At 49.3% G+C, this 25,591-nt stretch overlaps 10 protein-coding genes across 10 annotated transcripts; 8 read left to right on the forward strand and 2 right to left on the reverse strand.

Moving 5' to 3' along the window:
- Positions 1-140: 140 nt before the first annotated feature.
- Positions 141-704, reverse strand: N7511_010604 (cytochrome c oxidase subunit 6B family protein; the record flags this gene model as incomplete). The annotated part of the gene is made up of 2 exons (XM_057132981.1): positions 141-263; positions 477-704. 2 exons carry the CDS (start codon positions 702-704, stop codon positions 141-143), a joined length of 351 nt encoding a protein of 116 aa, XP_056980969.1.
- A 474-nt stretch (positions 705-1,178) lies between these two features.
- N7511_010605 (protein SYS1) lies at positions 1,179-1,887 on the forward strand (the record flags this gene model as incomplete). Its single annotated transcript, XM_057132982.1, has 2 exons — positions 1,179-1,423; positions 1,506-1,887. 2 exons carry the CDS (start codon positions 1,179-1,181, stop codon positions 1,885-1,887), a joined length of 627 nt encoding a protein of 208 aa, XP_056980970.1.
- A 629-nt stretch (positions 1,888-2,516) lies between these two features.
- N7511_010606 (class II aldolase/adducin domain protein) lies at positions 2,517-3,726 on the reverse strand (the record flags this gene model as incomplete). The annotated part of the gene is made up of 5 exons (XM_057132983.1): positions 2,517-2,591; positions 2,647-2,815; positions 2,874-3,006; positions 3,077-3,337; positions 3,459-3,726. 5 exons carry the CDS (start codon positions 3,724-3,726, stop codon positions 2,517-2,519), a joined length of 906 nt encoding a protein of 301 aa, XP_056980971.1.
- Positions 3,727-4,398: 672 nt separating this feature from the next.
- N7511_010607 (putative Golgi transport complex component Cog5) lies at positions 4,399-5,838 on the forward strand (the record flags this gene model as incomplete). Its single annotated transcript, XM_057132984.1, has 1 exon — positions 4,399-5,838. One exon carries the CDS (start codon positions 4,399-4,401, stop codon positions 5,836-5,838), a length of 1,440 nt encoding a protein of 479 aa, XP_056980972.1.
- A 1,955-nt stretch (positions 5,839-7,793) lies between these two features.
- N7511_010608 (fungal specific transcription factor domain-containing protein) lies at positions 7,794-9,910 on the forward strand (the record flags this gene model as incomplete). The annotated part of the gene is made up of 5 exons (XM_057132985.1): positions 7,794-8,369; positions 8,426-8,580; positions 8,645-8,821; positions 8,880-9,212; positions 9,268-9,910. The coding sequence occupies 5 exons, from the start codon at positions 7,794-7,796 to the stop codon at positions 9,908-9,910; spliced, it is 1,884 nt and encodes a 627-aa protein (XP_056980973.1).
- Positions 9,911-10,170: 260 nt separating this feature from the next.
- On the forward strand, positions 10,171-11,576 carry N7511_010609 (serine hydrolase domain-containing protein; the record flags this gene model as incomplete). The annotated part of the gene is made up of 4 exons (XM_057132986.1): positions 10,171-10,558; positions 10,617-10,753; positions 10,818-11,109; positions 11,158-11,576. The coding sequence occupies 4 exons, from the start codon at positions 10,171-10,173 to the stop codon at positions 11,574-11,576; spliced, it is 1,236 nt and encodes a 411-aa protein (XP_056980974.1).
- Positions 11,577-15,902: 4,326 nt separating this feature from the next.
- On the forward strand, positions 15,903-17,887 carry N7511_010610 (C2H2-type zinc finger protein; the record flags this gene model as incomplete). The annotated part of the gene is made up of 2 exons (XM_057132987.1): positions 15,903-17,663; positions 17,720-17,887. The coding sequence occupies 2 exons, from the start codon at positions 15,903-15,905 to the stop codon at positions 17,885-17,887; spliced, it is 1,929 nt and encodes a 642-aa protein (XP_056980975.1).
- Positions 17,888-20,985: 3,098 nt separating this feature from the next.
- Positions 20,986-21,885, forward strand: N7511_010611 (uncharacterized protein; the record flags this gene model as incomplete). The annotated part of the gene is made up of 1 exon (XM_057132988.1): positions 20,986-21,885. The coding sequence occupies one exon, from the start codon at positions 20,986-20,988 to the stop codon at positions 21,883-21,885; it is 900 nt and encodes a 299-aa protein (XP_056980976.1).
- Positions 21,886-22,651: 766 nt separating this feature from the next.
- N7511_010612 (uncharacterized protein) lies at positions 22,652-23,251 on the forward strand (the record flags this gene model as incomplete). Its single annotated transcript, XM_057132989.1, has 3 exons — positions 22,652-22,763; positions 22,829-22,929; positions 23,039-23,251. The coding sequence occupies 3 exons, from the start codon at positions 22,652-22,654 to the stop codon at positions 23,249-23,251; spliced, it is 426 nt and encodes a 141-aa protein (XP_056980977.1).
- Positions 23,252-23,929: 678 nt separating this feature from the next.
- On the forward strand, positions 23,930-25,372 carry N7511_010613 (DNA replication factor Cdt1 C-terminal domain-containing protein; the record flags this gene model as incomplete). Its single annotated transcript, XM_057132990.1, has 1 exon — positions 23,930-25,372. The coding sequence occupies one exon, from the start codon at positions 23,930-23,932 to the stop codon at positions 25,370-25,372; it is 1,443 nt and encodes a 480-aa protein (XP_056980978.1).
- Positions 25,373-25,591: the final 219 nt, after the last annotated feature.

Here is a 25,591-nt window from a genome sequence, read left to right on the forward strand (position 1 = left end):
AAACAGCAAGGCCTTCACTTAGATCTACAAATACCAGTGCCGGTGTCATTGAGAGAATTCATCAGAATACGTGATAAGAGTGGATATGCTACATATTGTACAGAAAGAAACAGCCTCTTGACCAAAACCGCCTTGCCTTCTTACTTGGATCCCCAACCCTTCGACTTCAACTCCTTCACCTTGGCCGCATCCTCCTGTTGAATCCGCTCAATCGTCTTATCCCGGTTGAATTCCATCACGCGCTTTTCCTTGAAGTATTTGACCTGTGACCAAAAACCAGCATTAGTAAATATAACCAAGTAAGATAGTGCAACGCAAGCGAAGATTTGACTTGGAAGGTAACCAAATAGTAAAAAAGAAAAAGAAAAAGAGAAACAAGATGAAATCCCAGCAAATGGCAGGTAACCAAATAGTAAAAAAGAAAAAGAAAAAGAGAAACAAGATGAAATCCCAGCAAATGGCATTTCTATACGTACCCAGCTCTGCGAACAAGCAGCCTCAAACTCCTCGACCTCTTTCACGCACTTCTGTCGCGCCTTCTTGTCCTCCTTAATTCCATCCAAGATATCATTCTTGTCTAAGCATGCAAAGAATGAATCACGTCCTTCCCAGCAGCGTGCGCGACTCGTTCGGTCTGGTGCAATGCGGCCACCGTCGGAAGCAGCGTTCTTCGAGTCGCCGGAAGACCAGGGTGACCAGCCCATTTTGCGCAGGTGAGGTATTGAATGTGGAGGGTGGATGCAATTGTTGGAATCAGGGGTCGGTATTCAGTGCCGCTCAACAGTCAAAACAGAGTGGACAGTCGTAAAGACGCAGGTGTGTAGTGTAAGTGAAGGTGACGGAGCGGGATTCGAAAGCCACCGAGACCGCCAAGACTGTTGATCGCAGGTTGATCTCCGGTCCTTTTTCCACCTGCACACGTTCCCTCTATTCTACATATAATCAGAACCCAGAGAGCCCTTTCCCACCGGCTATCTCAACATACTCATCGTCATTCCCTCTGAAACAGCTACTTTACAGCTCCATCGCATGATCCTCTCTCCTCCCTGACGCCTGCCTCCACACCTTGATCTCGGGCACCGCACCGCACCGAGCTCCAGCACACCACGCCACACTACCGGAACACACGCACATAAAACACTACATACAAGAGGGGACAGTCCCTGTAGATATAGTTGATGCCCGCGCGCCGGCGTCCACCAGCGGGGTCACGCACCGAACTCCCTCCGCTGAAGATTATCCGCAAGATTCTCTTGCTGCAGGTTGCATACTATGCCTGCGCGACGATTCTCATTTTGTTCACGACGGTCGTGTATGGCGCGCCCTTCTCGCTAGATCTTATCTTTGGATGGAGCTCGTTGAGAGGGGATACTACCATTGGGTGGATGTTGGGGTTGGTTTGGATGTTGAATTGTTTTATTAGGTGAGTTGGCCACTTTCAGACAGCACAGCATATACAGAAGGTGTGCTCAAGGAGGGAATATATAACTAACCCTATCTCCCAGCGTCATCTTCCTCCTCCTCTTCGTCTCCCGCTCAAAGCTAGTCCCGGACTTCGCTCTGACAATTCACTTCCTTCACCTCGTTGCCACGATCTTCTATACCCGTTCTTTACCCGCTAATCTCCTCTGGTGGGGACTACAATTCGCCAGTGCGGCTATGATGACGTCCGTGGGTATGTGGGCCTGCCAGCGACGCGAGCTCGAGCCTATTTCCTTCGGTGGGCTCGGTGGTGGAGGCAGTACCAGCCAGGCTGGGTCTTCTTCAAGACCTTCTGCTGGAGATGGTCAGCAGGAGTCGAGCTTTGGCCGGGGTCGTGGTCGCGAGCGCAGCTTGCAGGAATATGAATTGGATGATATGAAACATGCTGGTGAGCGTGCTGTATGAAACTAACCTTTTCTCCCTTCTCTGATACATCCTTGACTTCGGTCTTTGGGAATTTTCTTGGGAAGTGCTGAAATTGAGTTATGAACGACTCTTTCTTTTGTGTTTCTTTCCCCCTGGCCTTCGGTTGGGTCTTTTCTTTACGCCTGGGTCCGTGAGGTCCTATTGATGCTTCCTTTGCCATTTCGTATACCCTTGCGGCGGTTGCATCTGTATAGATGGCGTTTGACTCTAATTGCTTTTCTTTTTTATCATTTGTTGAGTGACTTATATGTTTACTTAATATGTGTTGGCGTGTATTACTATTACTATCAGTTGAGCTGATGAAGAGCTGTATGAAAATGAAGCATGTACAATTGCAGAGTTTTAACTCATGTTTTATTTCAATATGGAACACCTAGGGGCCGAATTTATTCCTGAAGCAATATATCCACTTCTGAGATGTATTCTTTTTATGATGGTGAGATATTGAAAGGTAAAATAATCAATAGGAAATTCCCAACTATACGTTGGAAATATAATTTACTATTTTTTGCAACCCTGAAAGTGTGGCTTGAACATGTCGTCAAAGTATTGCCAACAACCAACGGCCAACATGGTCTGTAAAGCAGACTATATGCTGTCCATCGATATCACAGAAGGAACTTTCCATTGGTCTCCTCCACTAGCAAGTCATACTCAGGCTGGAACTCGGTATAGAAGTTGTGCTTTGAGATATCAGTATACCACATTCTGAAAAAAATACCTGGTATCACAACTTACAGGATTCTGAGCAGCTTCCGCAGTGAACTTAGCCGCGTTATCATCAATAATTATCTTTGGAACTCCATTGGCAGCCGCCGCATCGGCCATAAGCTGCGAATGACAAGCATGTTCAAGCATAGAGTAGAGAATGGCGGCCTCGTCGACGGTTCGACCAACGGTCAAAAGTCTGAAAAAGATGGCAAAAGTCAGCCAGAGAAGAGAGGTAGAGAAAATCCACAACGAACCCATGATTCTGCAAAATACAAGCGATATTATCCGGACCTAATGCTTTGGCAATGTTCTTCCCCTCCTCGGAAGAAAGAACAATACCTCCATGGTCTTCATAAACACCGAGTCGACCAAAGAAATTACAAGAATCTAAATCAATCCCGCATTAGCACCAACCGAACCTTCCAATGTGTCAGAATCAAGATTGGAACCAACGAACCTTGAGTAAGCATCTCAATTGGCTTTCCAAATGAGCTCCATGTCTTCCCATGGATACCGTGCGTATGCGCCGCTGCAACAACATCAGGCCGAGCCTTGTGAATCTCAGAATGGATCAAAAATCCGGCTTCATTGACTGGCAGCTGGGCACCACCGTCAACAACGAATCCATCTGCGTCTAGCAGTACAAGATCGGAGGCTTTGATGGTTGAGAAATGCTTTGCGAAGGGGTTCATCCAGAAATGGTCTGCGAGAATGGGGTCTATAGACATTTCGTGTCAATATCAGGCTCGATCTCACTGTTATATTTCATTCTCCATGTAAGAAGAACGAGACCAGAGAGCCAACATAACCAGCCGCAGATCTGGATATTTGGTACATACCTCGCATCGAAATATGACCCGAAACGCCCTCGTTATAACCCAATTTGCCAAAGTAGCGGAATGCAGCAGCCATATGCTCCTTCATCCATTGGCGCTTTTCTTGGAGATTCGTGAAGGTGGGGATGCCCTGTAGCTTGAGACCTCCATTGCGGGTTCCCCGGGCCAGACCTTGGAATGTGGCATCGTTTGCTGAGGGGAGTGCGGGGAGTTGGTCTTTGCTAGTCAGGCGCACCAATTGCTCGGTTTGGGTTGTTGTAGATGCTGACATTGTTAATGCGTGTACTATGGTCAAGTGCGAAGTTGTTGCCCTATAAAAGTCGGAAGACGGGAAAGAACTGCCCTTTAAAGATCCATCGGAATTATCTCCGAAGTCTTATCTGTGGAGAGTTTGGGGAACCCCGCCCTGTCATTGGAAGGCGCTGGAAGTAAACTAGAACGCCGAGTGAGGAGGTTGGAAATGCGATATTCATTGGCTGTGGTTCTTGGGCATCAGGCGATCGGCATTCATGCGTCTTTGGGCTTGCGATAAGCTTGAGACATACGGGCTCTTGAACATTATATAGATGCTCCTGAGTCATAAGACACGTCGATTGACTTGGAGACCATGCGAGATACAATTCTTGGAGTCATTCAAACACAATTCTATCACCCATAGACCATTCCAACCAGACTAACGCCTCAAATCTGCAGATCAAAAAAAAAGAATAAGTCAAGATGTATAGGATGACTAAGACACCAACACGTGATTGGCTGCCATGTGGTCGCTCGCCGATATCCCTCTCCCCCATCTACGTTCTTGATATCACAGACTCGGGCCGATTCAATTCCTCGCCCCACTGCTAGATTGTGGATTGGCTAGTCTAGAGTGTACTTCGACTGGACCAGCTTTTGCTGTTTTTTACATGCAACAATCCAGAGATTAGACGCGTCTAGACCAAAAATGGCGGAAGGAGACCCCTCGTATATAGACTACGAGGCCTTCTTGGACCCGGATTTCTCTCCGTCTTCATTCGCCAATACCTTGGTGAACAGCACAAACAATGCAACTGACACCCCACTGGATCTATCAACACCATTATCCCGGGTGCTATTCGATCTCCAGGAGATCGACACACACATCCATGCATTGACAACAAAGTCAGCTCTTCCCCTGCTTTCACACACGCAGGACAGAACTGCAGCAGCAGATCACATCCTCACAGAATCAGGAACGCAAATTGAATCTGTGACCAAAGGATACGAACGCCTCCAGAAAGAGGTGATCCAAAAATGGCAAGCGGCCGACGAAGCACGCATTGCCGCTGAAAATTCACTGGCAACAGTTAGGTTAGCACGGGCTGTCACACGCAGTCTGACATTGGGCAGACAGTTGGAGAGCCAGGTCGCTGAAATTACTGGCCGAGGCTCAACGGGACCGGCTCTCTCAGCAGGCACGGATGGGGCGGCATCACCATCTGGGAAAGATGGATTCCGTGCGCTGGAGCGAGCCGCGTACACAATCATTAGTTTACGAGAGTTGCTCACAGCTACGGCAGAAGGCGAAGAGGGCTATGGACTGGACCGGGTGAAGGCTGTTCGCACCCTCCGAGGGGAGTTTGTCATGCCCGCAGAGAACATGGTCAAATCCAGAGCCCAGCAAGCCATGAACCGGTTTTCTTTGTCCTCAATTTCAGCAAGTGGAAACGGCCAGTCCGTGCCATCCGGCTACAAACAAGCCCGAGATGCGCGAGCACGCCTAACAACCGCTGTCACCACTTTGTATCTGCTTTCACCCATCCCCCAAGGGACCACCACTGCATCAGCCTACAAGCCCGAACTCCTTTTATCAACCCTACAGGGGTACATGCACACGGCAATCATGACATCCGTAAACTCACTCGCCAGAGCCCTCGCCCAGCTCCCAACCATGGACCGAACTTTAGCCGACATTTCCTCAAAATGCCAAGATATCGTCGCCCTCGAGACTATTCTCAAATCTCTCCGCCCACCACCTCACCCACTCTTGGATTCCACGACAGCCGACGAGACGGCTGAGCCCCAAACAACCTTATCAAGCACGAACAACCTCTTACAGCCTCTCCTCCAGGCCCTGGACACTTCATCATTACCTTCCTATTTCTGGCGCTCTGTCGCCTCCTCCCTCACTTCTCGCGTCCAGGAAATCGTGAATCGTGGCGGAATCTCCGCACGAACATTACGATCCAACCGCGACCGATTGAGAGTCGAGATCAAGGAATGTGTGCTTCGCGCATCCCGATTTTCAGCAACAAGCCTATTGGCCGAAAAGGGCCGATCAGGCAGTGAGATAGTTGTTGTTGGTAACTGGGAACGGGAAGCTGCCGTCATGGTTAGCTCGGTCGTTGGTCCATTGGGACGGTAGTACTATCGCGATTGAAAACGTGATATGAATAGCATCGCGTCATTGCAATGAGGCCAACAATAAGATAAACGTGGCCTGTTTACACGAGAGCCACAGATTTAATATCAAACAACCAAACGAAACTCTATTCTTGATTACCTCGCTGATTCATCAGAAATCATAAGAAAAGATGTCTCCTCCGAGGAACTTTTCTCTCGTCTAGGTAGCTTTCCCATCAGAACAACTCGGCGCACTCTCTGCTGGAACAGTCTTGACAATCTGAGCCCAAGAATCACAAAAATCAGCCATTTGAACGTCCTTTCGTGAGAGACCGGGAGGCGAATGAGTTTTCCAGTGGAAGGTGATAGAATTATAATCCTTGTTAACGGGTCAGTACTTCGTACATGATACATAGAGTAAAAACCCAAGCATAGGTAGGCATCCATACCAAGATCACTTTAGGATGATGGTTCGCATCTTTGCATTTTGTCGCCACACCCGTGAAGAAATCCTATCAAGGTCAATCAATGAATTCATGATGATCTGGTAGTTCCAATGACAAACACTGATCTTGGTCCAGGTTCGACAGTGGTATGTCTTTTGGATTTCATCGTCGCTGTGGAGTTGCCAGCCTGCTGTGTCGACTAGTCTTTGGATCTCTGCTTTTAGATTGTTATGGTCTTCTCCTTCAGAAATTTTGATGTTGAATGCTGAGCCCATATTGATGCAATCCTGGGAGACTGGGGTGTATCGAAGGGATCCAACTGAGTATTGACAATGGAGGGGGATGGCTCATCGTTGGGACTTTGGTAGATAAAAGCGACACGTGACGGGGATGCAATCTGAATATCTCTAGAGAGTGGCGAGTTGGGGAGCTTGTTGATTGTAGAGTATTCTATATATGAACAGCTAGGTAAAGCCCTGCATAGTGTATGTCGAGAAAAAAAATCATAGTTATAAGCTACTAGGTCTATCACATAGCCACACGAATAATTCATGTTGACTGGGCTTGTAACTTGGCTTACATGCTTCAAGACAACCATCATTTGATAACCATGATTCAAGGCACCTGGAGCTTGATCAAAGGAAGATGAAAAGAGATATCGAAGCAGGGCGAAGAGATGTATGGAGGTATGTCTCCCGGGCTTCGAATGTGGGTTTCGTAACGAACAATTTGATACACTTTCATAATGTCTGCTATGAGCAACAGATACGATACGATAGATCACGCATTCAATCGTCAATCTTCACATCATTTCCCCTCCAAATAGTATTGCAATTTGCCGCAGATTTCAGGATTGTTCGCCCGAAGAATTGTGGCCGGCAAGGCCGGGGAACATCAAAGCGTTTACGACCTCGGGATGTCTGCCGGTTGGATTATGAGGTCCGCTGTGATTTGAATTAATATTGTACGCCTTCAAATCAAGGAATGAGTTCGCCAAGTTCATTGCTGAGGGCGGTAGAACGAGTGATGTCATGCTCCGGCTGCCTTTTCCACGTATCACGATATCATCGAGTGGCTGTAGTTGTCTCGCGTTATCTGGTGAGGTGGAAATTGCCAAGCCATCCTTAAGTGTTTTTCGGGCACTAATCCAAGTCGTGATGCGCGTAGATACCCGCAATTCGAAGGCTTGAAGGAATTCACGGGGCCTGAAGGTGTTTCTGGCTCGACTCTGGTCAGGAATCTTCAACGGAAAGTTAGAATCTGTGATCAAGACGAGTTTCAAGAATTGTGAGTATCGAAAGTCAAACTGTTGTGAATGGTATGCTGTCATAATTCGTCACCCGCAGACTCATAAAACTTGTATGGAATGGAACCGCGATCATAAATCTGAATCAAATGCCACCTCCAACCCTTTAGTATTAGAGAGCATTGAAAGATTGATAATTATGGGATTTGATCATCAAATATGAGAAAAGCAACATTTTCGTCTTCAAATCCCGAGAAAAGTGGCCAGCCTGTATTGATACCGGTCATGCAGACAGACCAAAAACCCCCGGTAGTAGGGAATGACCGAAGTCAGAAGGGAAGACTCAAGCAACCGTATAGTCCCACAGAGGATATGACCAGCGACTCGACTTACTATCGCGATCTTTTATACGATGTCTTTGAAACAATACGGTCCGCAAGCCAGGAAAATCAAAAAGGGCTGCTTCAGATGATCCGCAACTACTCGACGGTACAGAATATTCGCGGATATCTACACAAGATTCTACCCGATACACACGCACAGAGGGACGAAGAAGAATTCCGGAGATCCAAAAAGGCGCGACACAACACCGGAGTGGATGCCCCCCGGCTGCGACCTCAGATCATGGATATTCGGTTTCTGTGTGGGAGCGCTCCTTACAAAGTCCCAGCCAAGCCGTGGACAAATGTGACCGACGATGATGATTTGGTGTCGCACTTGATCTCCTTGTATATGACTTGGGACTATCCGTTCTACGCATTCATTGACCGCAAGACCTTTCTTGCGCATATGAGGAATGGAAGCCTGTATTCGGACTTTTGCACTCCATTCCTGGTCAATGCCATGCTTGCAAATGCGTGTGTGAGTATCGAAATTCCTTTGTTTGACGTCTTTCTGTTTAACATTGTCGGTGACAGGACTACTCGCAAAACAACGAAGCTTACACGGTCCCGGGAGACGTCAAAACAAAAGGAGCTGAGTTCCTGGCCGAAGCAGAGGGCTATATGAGGTTATACGCATTTGATAGGGGAAGTGGTACCCGTTTAGCCACTTTGCAGGCAACTTTATTGTTGTATGAGAGGCACGTAACGTTTCGAAGGGTTGAAGCCTGTCCTGGTTACTAACGAATCGCTCAGGTACTCCAATTTGGGTAATAATGACTTCGGCTATGCCATGCTTCATCAAGCAACCGAAATGGCAGAAGAGATGGGAATCATCAACCGGAAGAAATTGAATCTGAACAAATCGCAAATGTCCGAAGAGATGATCAGATCACTCAAACGCACTGCCTGGGGACTTTTCCAAATTGATACGTATGTCTCCACAGCAAGCGTCTCCGTATTTGACATCTAGCTAATACCGAGAGAAAAGCATTGTACACACAAACTTCCTCAGGCCGAGTCGCGTGAATGAAGTCAGCGTGGATCGAATTGCAGCCGTCAAAGAAGACGAAGAGACGTGGATACCCTATCCTCTCCCAGGTCACACACGACCATCTCATATGAGCATCTATTTTGATCGAGCCTGCGATCTGTCTTACATTGCTCGAGATATGTCTCGAATAATACCAACAGAGCAGAGAAAGACAAGTGAAGCGAACATGTCCAAGCAAGAGAACTACAACCGGCTCTGCGAGTGGCAATCATCACTCCCTGAGATCTTCAGCTCATCAGGAAACCCAGTGCCTCATATCCTTCTTCTCGGGTTCGTTCTTCATGCCACCATTTGATTCTCGCTCACTGAATTGACCTCGAAACAGAATGCGTTATCATGCACTTATGATCAACCTATGCTGCGACAACTTCGGTTATTATACATCATTCAGCAATCCAAAAAAACGAACACCTTTGTTTTTCAGCGCAGAAAGCGGACAAAGTGCCAACGAGATAGCAATTTCCTCGGCAAGGGAAATATCCGCCATTTCACAAGTCATGCAATCGCAATACGGAATTCAATACGGCCATCAGTTCACCATGTACGCGATTAGTGTTGCACTCTACGTTTTACTCGAGCAACCCTCCTTCGACGTTCTGGACAACGACTTCTTGTACCTGACAAAGGCCTTCTCCACCATCGCGAAACGTTCTCCGGTGGGAGGCAGCCTTTTCCATTTCTTTAAATTGTCCGTCCAGGCTCGAAACTCTCAACAGCATGGTGTGAGCCCAGATAAGCTTGAAGACATTCCAGAAGAAGTCAAGGAAATATTTATAGATGAACCTCATTCTCAAGCAGCAGAACCGTGGAATCAAGCATCAAAGTCCACAGATGGGCCAGTCTACCCGGACAGCAATCTAAGCGAATTTCCACTACTAGGACTGAAGGGAATGATCAGTGAGTATGAGAAGCTCAGCGTGGGCAAGGAAGAGCGACCGCATGGTCATACCAGGGGTGGTGATTTTTGATTATGAGTTTTCTTGGACGATATATTAAACAGCGACTCTATTGCTATAGCAAGGGGCTCATATTCTATGCCTACCTATGATTTAATTTATATAGTTTCTGAAGCAAATGATAACAGAAACCGCAATGGCAGCTCAACTCTTGAATAACTCGTTGAACCGAGCGGGAAGACCCCGCAGCCAGGGGATCTGCGGGGACTCAGGTTTTACCCCAACTTCTGTACACATCTCCCGTCCATCACAATATCAACATTGGGCACAAAATGGGCCTACTCTCAACCACAGCAGATGCACTGAAGAGCCGGATTGACTCGGCCTGCAGCGACCCGGACAACGGATTGCCTGGTGCTGCAGCTGCAGTCATTGGAAAGGATGGCAAATTGCTGTTCTCTCACGCAGGTGGAAAGAGAGGACATGGAAGCACCGAGCCATTAGGAGCCGACAGTGTCTTTTGGATTGCATCCTGTACCAAGTTGATTACTGGAATTGCGTGCATGCAGCTCGTGGAACAGGGGAAATTGTCCTTGGATGATGCCAATGAGATTGAGCGCATCTGTCCGGAGTTGGAGGAAGTCAAAGTCTTACAAGAAGATGGCTCCTTGGTGGACAAGGCGAGGGGAATTACGTTGAGGATGCTATTGACCCATACTGGTTAGTGATACTCTTCACATACACTCGAGCTTGAGTTCTGACGTGAAGACCTTTATAGCTGGCTTTGGATATGCCTTTATGAATGACAAACTTCGGGACTCGAGCCGCCCTGTTGGCTTCGACGAGTTCTCCGGGTATTTTAATGACTTCAAACAGCCACTGGTGCACCAGCCAGGAGAAGCTTGGGAGTATGGTGTAAGGATGCCTATCTGGACATTTCCAAACATTGCAGTGACTGATTGTCTATGGCATATAACAGGTCAATATCGATTGGGTCGGTGTGGTGATCGAACGTATAACCAAGAAGACATTGAATGAATACTTTCACCAACACATCTTCGAGCCACTAGGCCTGACCGAGATCTCCATGCTCCCGAGTCCAGCCATGAAAGAGAAATTGGCTTATATGCACCAACGCGACTCGGCCGGAAGAATCTCTCCGCGGGATCATCTTCTCCGACGGCCACTAACGGTGGAAACCAAGTCCGATGCCGAGTCCTTGTTCAATAGTGGTGGAGCTGGATGTTTCTCAACACCCCAAGATTATTGCCGTAAGTCTCTCTGTCTGTAACATGCTCTCAGTGGCTAATGATTCCCAGAAATTTTAGCAATTCTTCTGAATGACGGCACTTCACCAACCACCGGATCACAGCTTTTGAAGAAAGACACCGTAGACGAAATGTTCCGCAACCAAATCGCGAACCTTCCACCCCTGTCTGAAAAGTACATTCCCAACGCAAAGCCTGACCTGACAAACTCTGGCACTGGGCTTCACCCAACTGTCGCCGGTGACCGTCAGGGTTGGGGACTGACCTTCCTGCTAACTGGGGGCTTGACGGGTCGTTCTGTGACAACTGCCCAATGGTCTGGTCTCCCTAACCTCTACTGGTGGTGTGATCGTGAAAATGGGTTGGCTGGTTTTGTCTGTGCCCAGATTCTGCCATTTGGTGATGCCAAAGTCTTCCAGCTGTATCAGGACATCGAGGCGGGTGTGTATAAAGATCTTGCATCGGCTTAAAGAGCAATGATTATTACATAGTTCGGAAGGTTAGAAGTATCAGTACGTATCTGGACATGAAACGATAGTACTTTGTCCTAGCTCTAACGAGTTTGAAGTAGGAATGTCCGTAGCAAAATTGTCTATGTATGTTGATTGATATAGAACCATTGTGAAATCCCAAAAGATCCGTAATGATCGATGGTAATCACCAGAGTAATAATATATCATCAAGTGGCAGCTTCCTAGTTCTCAATTGGTACTGTTATATACTTGGGGGCGTATGACAATTAAAATAGGGTTTCGTCATCTTTGCTCGCAGTCCAGGCACTGGATTCAACTGGACCGCCTACCAGTCCGAGGATAGAAGCTGTGTTGGTGACCACTCCACAGTTAATGGACTTGTATAGGGATACTCTCATGCGAACGAAAGTTTCAGGGTCTCCTGCATCAACATTTACTTAAATTGCTCTCGCCCTAGGAGCAAAATCAATTCTGGGTTGATTTTCACCTGAGTTTATCATCATGCATTACGGGAGGTGCATACAATCACGAACCCGATGCCAGGTAGCAAGCGAGATATTGAAGCTGTTATTATAGAGTATGTTTGGTACTTCCTTTTTTTGTTAATAAATTTGAAGACCACTAGACATGCAACTTACAAGGCCCTAAGACGCATAAATATCTAAAAATTCAAAACAGATACATCGGTCCAGATAAGACCAAATCACCAGTGATTGCGCCGGGAATGTACCTCAAGACGGTATGCACCTCCTAGTACTTTTCCACTTGATAAGGAAACCAGTAGCTCCCACTATACTTATGGGAAAGAGGGGAACCTGGTAACTACCCCCATGGAATTCATAAATTCAAACATGGGCATGAGGGAGGCAAAGAAAGGACGAAAAAGGAGAGCTAGGTTAAGGCCCAGAAAATGTAGGAAGAGTCCATTCACTGCGAGAATTACGCATAGAAATGGTTGAATAATACTTCATAGCCCTGTCAACAGATGACCCCTGCTGTAAGCCACTAGTCCAGTGGCTGCTGCTTGTGGAAACACTCAAGATAAGCCATTGCTCATGGGTATGATATGGGCTATGGAGGTAATTAGTTAGGACAAGAAGATGGGTAAATCTATAGCTGCGCCTCTTGGCTTGATTCCGCCATGAACCCCAAACATATATCGATTTCAACAGTGGCAGTTGGAGCGCCCGGAATTCAGATATGTCACTTACTGTAGTGAGCAATCAACAAGGTGGCCGTTGGAGATGCATCATCGAATCTTCCTTAAGCTTCAGTGAGCCTCGACAATTTGGTTATCAACCAGTGGCCGAAAGCGCCGTATGCAAGTACACGAGTCAAAGCCCAGATGCAGCCATATCGAAGCCACTGGTTGATAGTGTAGATAACCCACAAACACAGTACTTGGATTGGCGGCTTGGTATGCCAATAATAGCCCTCAAGTGAAACACCCACCACCCACAACCCTAACCTACGGCGTTTAACAAACAAAGCGCTGAGGCTCCGGTACCTCACTTGCCCCGCAGAATCCCTGCAAGCTGAACAAAGAATACGCAGAGATATTCTCTCCCCCTTGTTTCCCATTTGAGCCCCGCCCAAATGTGATATATATAATCCAGCCACGATCGAAAGCATGCGGTCGCACCACCACCCACAGACCCTTGGAGACCAAGCCCCCTCCCCCCCAAGTCCCAGGTACAGACTCCAGGGAACAGGCTCCAGCCAAGAGAGGAGACCGAAAAGCAAGCGACCAAGTGCGTGTACCTGACATCCCGCTAGCCAATAAGTCGCGTGGGAAGCCAGCAGTCCGTCACACACCAGGGTATCGGAGACAGGGCCATATGGCACCGATAACAAAAAGCAACCAAGCAAAAAGCTCCGAAGGTCGGCTAATTCCCCGAGATAAGCCATGGCAAGTAGATCTACCTCGCGATCGAAGTACACCAACCTCGTAACTTACACCTACCCCCATCTGCAGTGTAGAGGATCAGGCAGTCAGATGACCCCCACCCGGTGCACCCACCTCCTGGGATCAGAGCTGGAGTCTGAGGGGGATGTGTTGGTTTCCAGGATGGCTGGACCACGCTGTGCGTTCTGCATGTTGAGTCATATTTGCCCTGGATTGTCGATGCAGAGTACAGATGCAAGTCAGTAGGGGTGGTGATTAGGGCCAATGAGGTCCGGGTGTTGGACGAGGCCGGGTGCTTTGTTCGTTTTTAATGTTCTTCTTCTTTTTTTTTTGCATGTGATCTTCAGCATCTGTGTATTTGGAAAAGAGGTACAGAGTAAGATATCGGGTGGGTAGAAGTGTAGAGATGTACATATAGAGATGTACGGTAGAAGTGTAAAAGGGTTAGGGTAGGGGTAGTTCGGTATCAAGAAATGAGTTATCAGATTGGCTTCCCACGGTTTAGTCTAGATGGAGAGTATAGAGTATATTTGTCCCGTCGCTTCGAGTTACCCTTTGGTCAACTTGAGACAGAGAAAGCACATTCGATCTAGAATACTCCAACATCTCCTCTAGGGTACAGTACTCACTTTACGTGGCCAGGTACGCCCACCCAAATGATTGGACAGCGGATAAGCAGACCGCTTGAAAGGCAACGCGATCGCCTTTCCAGGGGCGAAACCGACCCAACGCAGATCTCAGTCGACGACGTCAGCACTGAGGGGCTTATCGATAAGCCCTGCAGGTACCTGGCGCTACTTGGCCGTGCGCCCCCAGACCAGCCCCCGTGGCGTCGTGCAGATGTACCTACAGGTACCCGTCTCTCCTTAATCTAGGACGGAGTATACGAGAGAGGGGATCTATAGGGAATATCTCGTGAGATATATATTATCTTGTATATTATCTATGATATCGATCATCTAATGGTCATATTTTTAGGGCAAGTTACCGTGTCGATCCAATTAGCGGGGAAAGGAAATAAATGACTTCGACTCTACCTGATTCGAGCCCAGGGATCCGTGTTCTCACGCCTCTCGACTTGCCTACCAATCGCACTGCATTCTCATATGGTATCCCAGGGGCTAATGCAGAGGGCAAGAACCAGGGTAAATCATAATAGATTAAACTAAAATGCCCCCTCCAAGACAAGCCTGGAGCCAGTAAGCACATCATCCACATCTGGCGTGGCGTCACACATCTGGGGGACTCGTAATGCACAAAAGTCGAGTAACCAGACCCAGCAGGAGAGTCCATGTTATACATTGCAAAGAACCATGAGAACCACGGGATCTGGCGATGGGATGCACCGCAGAGGCCGTTTGCAGACAGGGAAAGTTTAGTCGCGACGCAGGCACATCGCGGGGATTAGTCCCAGGGGGAGAAAGTTTCAGAGAGTTAGGGGGGGGGTTGCCTGAATGCGGCTTGAACGGAGGGTCCGGATCGAAGGTGACGAGTCCTGCTTCCTGTACATGAGATCTGTCTCGTTATCTTTCCCAGTCAGCAAGTCCAAGACAGAAGAGGTGAGGATAAATAAGGCCCAAATGAGGACCCCCAGGGAGGAGAATTCAAGGTTACGACGGGCTCGGACGAGACGGTTCTTGAACCCTTAAAAGAATGCGATGTATGACGGTGGTCTAGATATAACCCTAAACGGTCTCCATAAGGGTCTCGATCGTGTCCAGAACCAAACTGTTCAAGACTTGGCGAGAGCATTCCCAAGGTCCGAAGGTGTTAACGTCAAGGACTCTCTGGACTCTCTGGACGTCTCTCCTTCTTCTCCATATATAACTCGAATGGTGAAACACATCGGTAGCCCCGGAAGTCTGAGAGTCTGAGGTGCCTGGGATCTTCTTTTGCCCCTCGCTTCCGATAAGAATCGTCACCATTTCCTCTGTTCGGATCTTTTCCTGACGCTTCACACACTCCTTGGTTTTGACATTTCTGACCTCCCTTTTTTTTGACTCTTTTTCCTCTTTTTGACTCTTGACTTCTAACCCTTGCGTCCAAACTGGGTCTCACACATTCTCCCCTCCTTTCTTCCCCCCCTCTCTCCCCTCTCTTCCAGAGTAAGCGCCTCCATCGTACGTACAATCTGATCTCTTGGTGTGTGTGTTGTGTTTTTTTTTTTTGGGGCGGTCCTTGTGGTCCTGGTCCCTGTCTCTAGTAGATCTTGCTGAGATTGCCATGTTTACCAATCTCGCCTCCAGACTCCCCGAGTGTCCGATTTTCCCGTAGCCTTGTGCTTCCGAATCGCCATAGAGACGTATAGAACCCCAACTTGCCCTGGGGTGAATATTCCGGGTCGGGTTGGCTTTGCGACCACTGGTGGTTAGGTCCGAACTTGGGGGCGACCTGACATCACTCCCGCCTCTACCAGCATGGCCTCCTTTCTCCCTGTGAACAACTCTGCCCTGGAAGAAATGGATGGAGCGGCCACCCCCCGTGCGAATCCTAATGGTGTGCCGGTCACACCAGAGGGCTCCTCGACGACGGACCACACTCCGAACTCACACAGCCACGATGTGTCAACGCACGTCCGAACCCCTTCCATGTCAGACGAGCCGATGCACGATTCCGAGGGCGAACAAGACGACTCCGACCACGATCACGATCCGGGGAGCAACGCCCCGCCGTCGAAGAAGAAGAAGGGCCAACGCTTTTTTTGCGACGCTTTCCCGCCCTGCAACTTGAGCTTTACCCGCAGCGAACATCTGGCTCGCCACATTCGCAAGCACACCGGAGAACGTCCCTTCCAGTGCCACTGCTCTCGACGCTTTTCCCGACTAGATAACCTCCGCCAACATGCGCAGACCGTTCACGTCAATGAAGAAATACCAGGGGATTCGCTGGCCGCCACGGGAACTCGGTTCCAGCGCCAGGTTCGGACAGATCGGGTGCGGCCTCCAGGCCGGGCCCGCGCCGGCACAGGAGGAAGTCAAGGCGGACACAGTCGTGGTCACAGCAGGAATCTATCGACGTCAAGTATCGCTTCAACCGCCTCGACGTTCAGTCAACCACCCGAACTTCGACGGCGCCCACCTCCGCTGATCATGGCCAACGACCCCGCGGCTCGATCCCGACTGGCGATGAACTCGATGGGGGAGCCGCCGAGCACCCCGCCAGGTCAGATTCGGGGCATTGGCCCGGCGACTGTCGCGTCCCCCTACACCCCTTCGAATATGTTTGCCGCTGGTGGAGGAAGCCCTCAGTATGCTTCACCCATGTCATCCGCTGGGTTCTGGGAAGGTAAAACGGCCGCCCGTCGTCTCTCGGTGCCTACTAGCAGCAATCCTTTCATGGTACAGGGCAACGCTTACCCTCCGCCTTACCATGCAGCCCCGGGTGCCCCTTACCCCAATGGCACTGGTGTGTTTGCTAGCCCCGCCAGTACCAATTACTCTGTATCTCGTGACGAGGGCTCATTGAGTGCCGCCGAGGCTGAGATGAGGAGGAGAACGTGGCACCCATCTTCTTACACAGGCTTCCCTCGACCTGGAACTAGTGGGTTGAATCACTACCATACCCCCGATACTGTTCCGGCATCATTTGGTGCGAACGGGGCCGATCAACCGCCCCGGCTGCCCGGTATTGAGAGTTTTGATAAGGTAGTCTCCCGGCCTCTAACTCCGCCCACTCGGAAAGCCAGCCCCATGCAGATTGATAGTCAGCACCGCCCTCCAACCCACGCTTTTGGAGCCGGCTTTAACTATGCACAACCATCCCATCGCCCAGCACCGCCCATCTCTGGCCCGGGCCACCGACGCGGCCATGTATCTTGGGATATGTCTTTGCATCACAACCTGACCGGACTGGATATTCGGGATAGGCGTCCTTCAAACGCCTCTGCTTCGCAATGGAGCCAACAGACCATTGCAGAACTCCAAAATGTATCTTCCCGTCCATCCTCCTCTTATCAACCTTCATTTGGACCAACAGCCGAAAGAAGCCCAGAAGAGCCCCGCGGACATCGCCCCAGCATTTCAACTAGCAGCCGAGCGCGCACCTCCCCGGAGGATTCCAGTAGCAGCGAGGGTGTCCATACCCCATCTACGGCATCGGTTGATTACCATCCAGCGATCGTACACAGCAGCGGATACATCGAATCTCAAGACTCTGTCCCCTCCGAGCACCCTCCCCCGGTAGGAACCTATCTCCGAACGGACGCCTATCGGCCCGGTTACTAATACCGTCATAGATCTGTGGTCGGCAATCCTCCCACGCGGACGGCTATCGATCTCACGAGCGGGAACCCCGAAACGACGTCTTCACTGACGCCGCCCACAACTCAGGCATGGGCCGCCTAGAGGCACTCGTTGCCGTCGCCACGAGCGAGAACAAAGGAGCTACCAAACTGTTCCTGTAAATTCTCATTTTTCCATTTTTTGGATAAAACATTCTCCCTTGCGACATATCTGAAACCACCCTCGCTTCCAACTGAACGCCTGGAAGCTATCATCCATTGCATCCTTGGCATTCGGCATCTCGCTTTGTTTTCCATCCCAGCAACTACCCTCCCGCCTATCCTATCCTCTCTCCATCAGACACTCAACCTACCGGGCTCATCGCAGCCCTCTCAACTCTTTTCCTAAATCTTTCAGGGATTCATGCACCTACCTCATAGTTATGACATATGACATGGCTGATGAAACCCTTGATGAACTGACGACCTTACGAGACGACTGATACACGACACGGAAACGGTGCCCCATCTTTCTTTTACCTTGTGTTCAGGAGTCTTTGCTTTTTTCGCTTTTTGTTTTGAATTTTCTGCTTTTCACATTTTGTTTGTGGTTCATGAATCGAGATGGCCATATTTCCCTCTTTTGCGGTCTCTGCTCTCTACATTTTGGATATTGGATTCTGGATAGGACATACGTACCTCACATCCGAGCAGCATGTTCCTGGCGTTCGCATGGAATGTTATTAGGTGCTTGTATGAGTGGAGTCGTTTGTGCATGATATGAAATGACGGATCACCCTAGTCATTGGCCTTGTCCAATTGGGTTCATTCCATATTCCATTTTGCTCTCCATTCTCGTCTTGACTGAGATGGCCTTTTTTTTCCCATTTTACTCCTGGCGGACCTTGACCCTCTTCACCCTCAACTTCTCTTTTTGAGTCGTACTAGATCTCTACCTCAACCACCCTTCTTCTCTTCCTCACCATCTTCTCTGCCTCCTTTTCCTCCCTCCCTCTCTGCCTTATTTCCTACCTCTTTTCCGTTTTGTGTCTTACTATATTATTACTCTTTGGTGGATCACGTCGTTTTTCTCATTTTTCTCTTTTTACGGACTACAGGGACTTTGGATAACTGTTATGAACTGAATATGACTGAAATGCATTTTACACTGTGGATCATACCTCCTGTTAGCCCTCCCCATCTCACTTCTCCCCCTCGATGTATTCTTAGCTTCTATCTTCTCGAGTGTATCACCACCGGTCCAGATTCAGACCCCGACTTTTCTTTTGAAAGGGGACGTAGAGAACAGAAGGAAAGCGAAAATACCTCCCGCTCAAACCAAAACCGAACAACTCAGTATATGCCTCACTTCAGCGAGGTGTCCACGAACAGAAACAAGGAAATCAAGCGTGAATCGAAGGGCATCCATGCCAATTTATAATTCGCCGCCTCACTCCCCTCTCTCTCAACACACACACACACACACACACACACACACACACACACACACAGAAAGAAAGGTGTACATGGCTTGACGCAAGTCCGGTCAGATAGGAAGACCGCTCATTGGACACGAGACGGGGATAAAACACCACCATCTTCCCCAAGGGACAGATTGGCCCATGTACGACTGTACACTGTACAGTAGACAGTGATAGCGGCAAAGCCTCATGCCACGATAAGCCCAAACCCGCCCCGCTCATATGTAGGATCGCATTGTGAATGAATCAGACCATGAAACATGAAGACCGCTGGACAATGAGCCTATGCAATGATTGGACCACGTGGTGTTGTTTGCCCGGGTATAGTATATGGTACACCTGGCCATGCAGGATGGTCATCTACAATATCACTGTGCAGTATGGGGTTGTTGTACGTGCAGGACTGTCATTCGATGTGCGGTGGTGTGATGGCCGCTGTGGAGAGTGTATGGGGTATGGGGTATATAGATATTGACTAGGATGAATCGACTGTACAGACATGGTTATTGCTGCGATGACGGTGCATCAAATCAAACACGACACTGATCAACCATATCGGTTCGGGTGTGGCAGGAGGTGATCGCAAAAGTCAGGGCTGACGACAGGGGTGTGTTTTGCCCATGGCGTTCGCATCCGGGCCACCCTGTGAGGGGAAACAACTGGCAACGGCCGCTTGCTTTTTATTCTCTTAAGAATAAAGGAATGGCCCCGGTTCCTTGAGGACGTTTGATTCTCTGCGGATATGTATCAGATGGACCCACGGGGTATTCCGGACCCTGGGAGGTCTCGAAGTGTTTCTTGTTATGAGGTCAAGGTTGGGGATATTGTCGGGACGAGTTATTGTGTGATAGGTATGGGATGTCACGGAAGGAGAGGGATATTGGGGCGAACGCTGATATCTTGATATAGGAATCAAAAGCAAGTCAAGTCTGCACTCTCGTTTACTTTGGCATCGACTCTAATGGTCGGCAGTCTATCTGTATGCGTCTCCCAACCACGATGATGCTATTCCCATGCTATTGGGTGAGATACAGGAGGTTCTTCTTCAGCGTTATATGGCGGATAAGTCGAGTCTGCCGGCGACAGACAGATTCACCATCAAGGATGGCGATGGGAAGGATGTGATGCATGAGTTTCAGCGAGATCTCATCAACTGTGGGTTTCGCGGTAATGATATCGGCAGACACTATGACGAGTTGAGGAAACATTTGCACGAATTGAGGCGAAGTTTCAATGATAAGAGTCTTGATATTACAATTCTCCAAGTGAAGTATGTTCTCATTGAACGTGGAAAGGACATATTGATCTGACGGGCTTAGTGCATGTTCTGGACAGACATCTCGACCAGGAGAGACACCGAAGCCACGAAAGGTCTCTGTTCATCTAGAGCGACAACAAGATGGGCCAAGACCAGGGGGAGATCAAACCAAGCCGAAAATCAACCAGAATACCCACCGGCCACTTCCTCGCAGACCGAAACGATACAATATCAACAGCAACATTGTCGAGGTGGGCGATTCAGCCCAAGATTATTCCTCGGGACCAGAAGTGAGAAGACAGCGTGAACGACGAACACGACAACCACAATTTAGATCCGAGTCACCGTCCGGTTGGAGTTCCGCGACGACAGCAGGCCTGGGATCAACGACGAAAGAAACCCAGCCACAGTTTCGATCTGAATCACCTTCAGGTTGGAGTTCCGCGACGACAGCGGGCTCGAGACCAACAACGAAAGAACACCAGCGACCTTTCGTACACAACTACAAAACCCAAGCCTCTCCCGAACAAGGTCGTCCGACTATGCCGGGCCAGTTCCCTGACCCGCTCATAGATCCCAACTATGCGATGTATGCCACTTTCCAAAGAGTCCCAGGCTCATACATACCACCCCAGAATGGGTATTTCCCACCCCAAGCCTATTACAACCACACATATCAGACGACTCCAGTGCCACCGCCATACTTCCAAGCTCCTCCAGCTCCCCATCAGAGATACGCATATGGTGCTTCATTCCAATATCCATACTCACCACCATACTCACCATATCAGAACCACTTCCCAATTCCCAAGAACGACCCCAACACCCCCCAGCCAACGAACCAACCCTTTCAGAATGACTTCAATCACCCACATCCTCACCCCACTCCAACCCCAACCCAACCCCTTCTCCAACTCACATACGAAAAACTCCCCCAGAAAGACCTCCACCACCCACTCGACCTCCCAGTCCTCCCAGAGGGCTGGGACTGGCGCCTGGACAACGCAAACCGCATCTTCTACGTGGACACCTACGCACACGGACACGAGAAGCGATGTTTCTGGAAACCGCCCATCGAGGAACCGGAAGAGGAGGAAGATGGGAGTTGCCTTCCGCCGGGCTGGGAGCGGACTTGTACAATCTACGGTCGTGTTTTCTGGACGCATGTCCGGTCGAGGATTGTGTCGTATGAGTTTCCCGGTTCCTGTCCGCAGTTCAAGTATAGTTCTGTTGGGGAATTGTATCTTGGCGAGGATGTTGAGCGGGAGGGCGTCCAGTGGAGGCATTGGTCTAGTGTGGATTTGGGCTTGTTTTGGGTTGATGATTCGGAGGTTGCGTGTCGGATTTCAAGGGATGTTTGGCAGGATGGGATTTCTGATGAGGCTGTGAAGGCTAGGGGGAGTTGTGGTGGGGGAATAGTAAATTCTGGGAATGGAAGTTGAGGTTGTCGGTTTGGTGTCGACCTTTAGTTGACGTGTCTTTGGATGGGAATGGATCTCAGAGTCCTTGTGTTGAGGATCCGGTGAGTCGTTCTGCCATTGTTTCTACTGGGGGGTTTTGTCTCTCGAGTTGATGCTAATTGGTCTTCTGATCATCTAGGACGGACTGGACTCTGACACTGCCACCTGCGACTCATTCAAAGAATCCAAGATGTATATGGTGTCTAATTATCAAAGAGCGTCAGTCGAGGATGTAACGGAAGAAGAGGCGGATAATGAGCATAGACGTCCAACTGGTTAGGGCATAGAAAATGATGATATTCCCAAATGACGTATACGCGCTCAACTCTAACCTTTCCAGCCTCAGAAAGCATAAACCAAGTAGTTCGGGAGGAAATCGTGGAAATCTTGGCTCCAAGGATATGAGGCGATGACTTGCCGGTGACGTCGACGGGCGTCTGGCACTTCACACGATACTACATCGCAGCAACCAGAACACACTTCAGTCTCGTAGAAGACGCATAACACCTGAGAATTCAGTATAGCAATTGAGAGAAGTAAATCGGCTATAATAATTCCAAATTCCTTTGGATTTGAAGTATGAAGAAGTAAGGAGAAAAGTGAAGGTGGAGGGTCTAGGCACGGGGACAGACGTCATAGTCGGCTGACTGGCTTTCCCCGGTTTCAACCTCGAGACAAACCTATAAGTACAGGGATCCCCGGATGCTTTGGAATTCACATCTCCAATCATTACATCTACAATATCACAATGTCTAAAAGCCGCATGCCCCTCTTCCTCTGCGCCGGTGGCGCTGGTGCAGTAGGTTACTACCTGTACAGCGCCGGTGGTGACCCCAAGGTCGCAGGAGACAAAATGAAGAGTATGTAACCGACCTGACAGTTGCCATCCATTGTCTCTTGTGCTTGAGCTAACCAATGCTATCAGTCGACGCCGAGAAAGCCCGTGAGAAGCTCCCTGGCAACGAGAACGCCGAGAAGTTCGGCAAGGACTTTGGCAAGGACGCCGGTGCCAAGATCGACGACGCTGTAAGTGCAATTCCATATTCATGATTGTTGTTGCCCACTTCATACAGCAACGTTGAAGCTCTGCCATCGCCACTTACCATAGACCAAGCCATACTAACACAAACCACAGATTGCCACTGCCCGCGCCAAGGGCGAGAAGATCCCCGACTGGGCCCAAGAGGGCAAGGACAAGCTTGACGGTCTCCGCGACGACGCCAAAAGCAGACTCAGTGCCGGGCTAGACAAGGTCAACAACAGCGTGGACCAGGCGGATCGCACGGTCGAGCAGAAGGCCGCGGAAGCCAAGGGTACCGTCTCCGGCTGGTTTGGAGGCAAGAAATAAGCTATGATCCAAGTTTGATGCGTGTTGCCATGATACTCATTGGCAATTAATGTTCTGTTATGCCACGGCGCTGGTTGTTTCGAGAATGGGTTCTCGAGAATATCATGAATAATTGACTTCTTCCTCATCCATGAATGTTACTCCATCAGTATGCAATCAACGCGCTCGGTAAAAAAGAGTCAGGCTCCATGTCTCCGGTCTCGCGAACAGACCCAGTAGTCTAAATTCGAGCCCATTGACCAATCTCCGTAGAGCAGACCCCGAGTATAGGCGGGTTGAGTCGCATTCCAATGCCAGGGGATTACCATAGTGATGAGAATGCCAACCCCCGGACTAGATTGTATTCTCTGAAATTGATTAAATTGACATTCAGCTGCTACTGTCTCCATTTTAATTTTCTGAGTTGCATAATATTCCACACGTTCAAGAGTGAAATTGGCGTTCGCGTTCTAGTTCCTCCACGCGTTACCAATTAACCCGAATAGGCTAGTGTGGTTTCAACGCGCTTCTTTTCACGCGTGTCCCTGCATTTCATCTGACTCCATTTCTGCCCCGTTGCTCTTTCCCACTTTCTGCTGTTTGAGTATATTCATATTTTTTTACTTATCATACTAAAGCTGCATTGATCGCCCCTTCCACTTTTATCTTCTCCCTGGCAACTGAGAAACTTTTCCAGCAATGCGCACCACACGGGCAAGCGCCGCCCAGCCAGCAATTCAAATCTTTACCAGGACAACCAAAGCTGGTATCACACCGTCACTGCCTGGGAAGTCACTATCCGCCAAACCCGCCTCGCTCCCCGTCTCGCCTTCCAAGAAACGCAAGCTCCAGGAACTCGAAAATGTCGACGCCGGTAGTCCAACCCCAATTGAGGAAGGCACACCCTCGAAAACTTTGCGACTGAATGAACTGTCTGTGTCTTCACCACGCAGCGGCCATTTTGCTTCTCCCAAGGCAACCCCCAAGAGGACACCCAGTCGACGTGCTCGCGCCCCTGTCCAAACCGCCCCCTCGACACCCTCGACCCCTTCAAAGCAAAGGACCATCGACTTTGAGAAAATCACACCAGTCAAAGAGGAACTCCCCATTGTTCCTCGGCCTGCATTATTCAACGATGTTCTCAACCTTCATTCGGCCTTTGTTCAGGCTTTCTCATTTCACATGGCACACAACGGCGTCAATGCCCCTGCGGACCTTCGAGATTTTCTTGGCAGTGTAACCCGCATGTGGAAAAAACGCAAGGTGCAGATGAAGGATTTGCAGCGTCTGTTGTGGGTTTGGGAAAAGAGTTCAAAGGCGACGACTGTTTCTTACCGACTGGCAAACTACGGACTCGGCAAGATCTGTGTGGAACGCACCTTCCAGGTGGACGAGCAGCCTGCTGCTCTACAAGACTCGTTCGAAGAGACACTAGATCTCTTGTGGGAAAAGGCTCAGGATGCTCTGCACGCTGCTAACGAGGAAGACCGTCCATCTCTATTCATTGAAACACTCGGCCTTGCCACGATCCACGAGTCGCTCACTCCTTTCACCTCGTTCCAAAAAGGCCAACAGCGTCTCCAGGATCTCAAGGGCGGTTTGCTTCGCTTGACAGCCGAGAGACTCAATGCCGGTTCTTCACAGACAACCCCGCTGGAGCGGACTGCCACAGTCAGTCGCCGCCAGGGATTGCTGGATCGTATCAAGAACAAGGAATTGCGCCAGTCCAAGCTGCCTCCCGCGCCCACCAAGAAGGAACTCGTTCGCCGTGCTGCCATTGACCGTGTCGAGGAGGTTGTTGGAATTCTGGCCATGCTGCGTCCTGCTGGTTACGTCGGCAATGGCATCAAGGCTATGTTTGCCTCTCAGCGCAAGCCTTTCAAGATCGATTCCATGATCGAGCTTGTCCGCGATTCCATCCGCAGCCCAATTCCCCGCGAGGAAGTGGAGGTGTGTCTTGAAATTCTGGCTGAACCTAGTATTGCCGGTAACTGGATCAGCATTGTTACTGTCAAGGAGATGAAGTCTGTTGTGTTGAAGTCTTGCAAGGACGTCTCTGCCAAAGATATTGGTGTGAGAGCTGCCCAACTCAAGGCTGACTGGGACAAGTCTGCTACATGTGTGAAGACCCCCGTCGTGTAAATTTCTGTTTGAAGATGTTGGGCTTTAGCCCTCTTCTTTTGTTCGAATTTTGTTCATCTCGCATCCGCGAAGCTGGTCTGCTCGCGATCCTGCATCAGCGCTCGATACCCTTTATTTTATCATTCGTGTTTTAGCCTCAGCCTGTACTATCTAGAAATTAGGTCTTCGGACAAACAATCATAATCCCATTAATCATCGAATCCATTTCCCACCCTAATT

Source organism: Penicillium nucicola (genome assembly GCF_028828085.1).
Source record: "Penicillium nucicola strain IBT 29836 chromosome Unknown utg000010l, whole genome shotgun sequence".
Taxonomy (NCBI): Eukaryota; Fungi; Ascomycota; class Eurotiomycetes; order Eurotiales; family Aspergillaceae; genus Penicillium; species Penicillium nucicola.